The 1418-nt window shown below is 40.2% G+C and overlaps 1 protein-coding gene across 1 annotated transcript; it reads left to right on the forward strand.

Annotated features, from left to right (window-relative positions):
* Positions 1–365: 365 nt before the first annotated feature.
* Positions 366–1001, forward strand: LOC149007710 (Plant invertase/pectin methylesterase inhibitor superfamily protein). The gene has a single exon (XM_089167141.1). The coding sequence runs from the start codon at positions 366–368 to the stop codon at positions 999–1001; it is 636 nt and encodes a 211-aa protein (XP_089023267.1).
* The last annotated feature ends 417 nt before the right edge of the window (positions 1002–1418 follow it).

The following is a 1418-nucleotide window of genomic DNA, read 5'->3' on the forward strand; positions in this document are numbered from 1 at the left end:
ACAACGGGAGATTTTTTTTTCCACGTCTATTCTTATCCATCTCGACCAATATCAATGCGATTCATTTCCGGATCCTGATTCCAAGGTTAGATCAATGTTTATCCAATGAATCTGTATCAAGTTGCAACGCAAGTTGTAAACCTGAGGCCAGAGAACCATGCCCACAAAGCAGGCCAAATGGGTTAAATGCTTATTCACTGCCTCTTTCTACAAGGGGACCTAAAGCACTTTCTGTAAACCGGCCAAAAATATCATTCTCTTATTATTAGCTCTTGTAGGACCCAAACTTGTCCTATAAATTTTGACTCTTATCTATGCACTCTTCACAGACAACAAACGTATTTTATACACACACACACACACAGATGGAACCAGTGGGTAATTGGAGACAGTCATCTTCTTACCATGTTCTTGTTGGTTTTCTCATTGCCATGGTAATGGGTTCTACCATTAACTCTTGCTTGGCTGTGAGAGTTGCTCCCTGCAATAGAGACACAGAGTTCTTAAGGAAGTCTTGTGGTGCCACAACCTATCCAACTTTGTGCTTCAGTTCCCTTTCCAGCTATGCATCTGCAATTCAAACTAGCCCAAAGGTGTTAGCAAACACAGCTCTCTCAGTTAGCCTTGGAAGCACTCGTTCCACTTCAACAATGATGTCAACTCAGTCAAAGAGTCATGGAATGAAGCCCAGAGAAGTTGCTGCCATGCGTGATTGTGTTGAGAATCTGGGTGTTTCCCTTGATGAACTTCAGAATTCCATGAAGGAGATGAATCATCTCGGAGGCTCTGATTTTGGGCTTCACATGAGCAACATACAGACATGGGTAAGTGCAGCATTGACAGATGAAAATTCATGTATGGATGGTTTTGCTGGGAATTCCATGAATGGAAATGTTAAAACCACTGTGCGAGGCCACAAAGTAAGAGTTGCACAATTGACCAGCAATGCCCTTTCTCTTATCAACAGCTTTTCTTCTTCCCATGCAACAAAATCTCCATAAGAACACAAAGGAGAATATTGTATCGTCTGTAGAGTTGGATTTGAAACACTTTATCAGTTCGTTGTCTATACATCTTGTACTCTCTTTTCTTGGAAGCAGGAGTATCTTCAGTACAATGAAATTGCTTTGGATCACTAAAGCTTTATATCAAATGGTTGGGTTTGGCTAGATTGCAGTATGACATTACAGTTATCCTTTATCCTTTGCATCACCTTGTGCTTTCTGCTATTCAAACAATTCATGTAGAAAAGGGATTGAGCTTCTTCCTGGATTGCGTAAATTCAAAACTACATGTTTCTTGGGTTTGCTTTGCTGATTTTGATATTTTGCTTTTTTGGTCCCTCACAATTTTTTTTTCTTTTCAAGACTACAACAATCATTTCTGTTAGAGGAGGCATTGTGCAACTGGGTTCACTA

The sequence above is a fragment of the Hakea prostrata genome, chromosome 8, assembly GCF_041222555.1.
Source record: "Hakea prostrata isolate BN-2017 chromosome 8, UWA_Hpros_2, whole genome shotgun sequence".
Taxonomy (NCBI): domain Eukaryota; kingdom Viridiplantae; phylum Streptophyta; class Magnoliopsida; order Proteales; family Proteaceae; genus Hakea; species Hakea prostrata.